The sequence below is a fragment of the Aristolochia californica genome, unplaced genomic scaffold (assembly GCF_029961685.1).
Source record: "Aristolochia californica isolate CCGP_79_NKW_82.1479 unplaced genomic scaffold, dmAriCali1.0.hap1 SCAF_7, whole genome shotgun sequence".
In the NCBI taxonomy this organism is placed as follows: Eukaryota; Viridiplantae; Streptophyta; class Magnoliopsida; order Piperales; family Aristolochiaceae; genus Aristolochia; species Aristolochia californica.
Genome location: NW_027182268.1, coordinates 196,778 through 198,825, shown reverse-complemented (window position 1 = coordinate 198,825; position 2,048 = coordinate 196,778). Strand labels below are relative to the sequence as shown.

Here is a 2,048-nt window from a genome sequence, read left to right as displayed (position 1 = left end):
CGGCGCTAGAACACCACGACCAAAACAGGGGAAACTCAGCCCGCACGACAACGGCACCAGAGCACGACTACCAAAAAAAAGGGGCAAATCAGCCCTCACGGCAACGGCGCCATAGCAGCACTACCGAAATCCATTTTTCACAGCAACGGCGCTATCTCGCCGAGAAAACAGAAGCTTAACTTATTTAGAAAAAAAAAAATTAGGAGGAAGATGAAATCTAACCTCTGTGTCAGAAGATCAGCTGAAATAGAGAGCTGAAATCAGGTCGCCGATGACCGTCGCCGAAATGGACGATGGATCGCCGAAATCGCCGAAATCGCCGAGAGAAGGGCCGCCAGCCGAAAATACTCTGAGGATGAGGATCATCCGCTCTGATACCATGTTAGAATTTTGGATTGGAAAAGAGCCGTTGCTCTGTTCGTCGGGCTCACAGCAGTCGAGAAGACAAACAAATATTGATTCATGAAAATGATTTATTGAATCAACTGTTACGAATAACCATGTAGTTTTATACAGTAAAAAGGTAAAAGGGCAAAATAGTAAAATACAAAAAATAAATAATAAATAAATTAAATACATTCTAATATGGCGCTTCCCACACAAACTCACTCCACAACCCCTCCTCTTATCCACCCGAATTACCATCACTAAACCATAGAGACTTGTCGTCGTCAAAGCCGAATAGCGAGGAGAGCTCGTTGGCGGAAGGACAGCCGGAGAAGGGCTCGAGAGAGCGGCGGTTCTGTTGGTGTGCCTCAAGGGAAGGTGGGTGAGCGTCGAAGTCACAGTTGGGGCAATGGAGTAGTTGGTGGGAGGCGCAGAAAATCGAAGCCGGCTGGTCTCGGCAGACATCGCAGAGATAGTATCTGGAGTGTTTGGAGAAAATACCATTGGCGGCGTGTACTTGACGGTCGCAGGAGATGCAAAGCTTGGCAGAATCGGCTCGACAGTAGAGCAAGGCTTGTTTCTCCTTCCAATGGTTGCAGACTTTGCTTTTGTTCTCTGGGTGGTCTTCATCCTGGGCATTTCTCGCCATTTTTGAGCGACTCCTGCTGTAAAGTTTCATTAAGCCTCTGGTCTCCTTTTGTAGTTCCCGGCAACCTTTGTCTCTCTCCCTCTTTCTCAGATGCCTCTCTAGTGAATGACATAAATAAAAAAACTGCAAACTTTATCATCAAATTAACTCAAGAATTCTCTACTAAAAATATTAAATCAAAAGCTGTAGTTGTTGGCGGTGAGTTAAGAACTTTTTCACATAGAAAACGGAGGAGAAAGCAGACGGAAAAAATTGAAGCGCTCAGAAGTATCACCCCTGATTTCTTTCCAACCAAGGAAGAGAAATCTTTCAAAGTGGGTCCATAATATACCTTTCAAAATAAATACGGTACGAGAAGAAATTTAAAAAAAAAAAAAAACCAGTAGAGTAACACTTCAAGCACTCGTCAAAGACTCAGAAATGGCTTCCATCAAAACGAAACATTACCTTTCCTGCCAAACAAAAAAAAGTGGGACATCCAGAAAAAATGCCAGATTAGAAATCATGAAGTTGATTTTACAAATATTACAGGGGAACAATGGAAAGGGAGAGAGAAGAGAGAATCAAATATTACAGACGAAGGTGATGAGACAGAGAGATAGAGAGAGAGAGGAGACGGGCTAGAAGGGAGAGGTGGAGGGAGCGAGACCGTGGGCCACATTCGGAACGAAGGAAAACAACAAAATGGTATCGTTGCCGCAGTTCAGACCCCCTCGTTAGTCACAAATAAAAAACCCAGTTGCTCCGGTCAAATACAGCCTAAAAGATAAGCCAACATTCCATGTGGGACTATAAACGAGGTAGAATCGATTACAAATTAAAAGCCCCAGCTTCGAATCTCCTTGCATTCAAATATGGGGACAGAAATGGCTTCTTCTTCTTCCATTTTCTGTTTCCCTTAGGATAGTTCTTACTGGGAAAGGAACCTGAATAATTCGATTGTGTTCTCCTTCCAACCCTGATTCTGGTCTGATCTTTACCTTGAAAAAAGAATCAAGATTCTGTGATTGTC

The 2,048-nt window shown here is 43.6% G+C and overlaps 1 protein-coding gene across 1 annotated transcript; it reads right to left on the bottom strand.

Moving 5' to 3' along the window:
- Positions 1-237: 237 nt before the first annotated feature.
- Positions 238-1,036, bottom strand: LOC137936131 (zinc finger protein CONSTANS-LIKE 13-like). The gene is made up of 2 exons (XM_068780686.1): positions 643-1,036; positions 238-485 (listed from the first exon to the last, which is right to left on the bottom strand). Exons 1-2 carry the CDS (start codon positions 1,034-1,036, stop codon positions 238-240), a joined length of 642 nt encoding a protein of 213 aa, XP_068636787.1.
- Between the last annotated feature and the right edge of the window lie 1,012 nt (positions 1,037-2,048).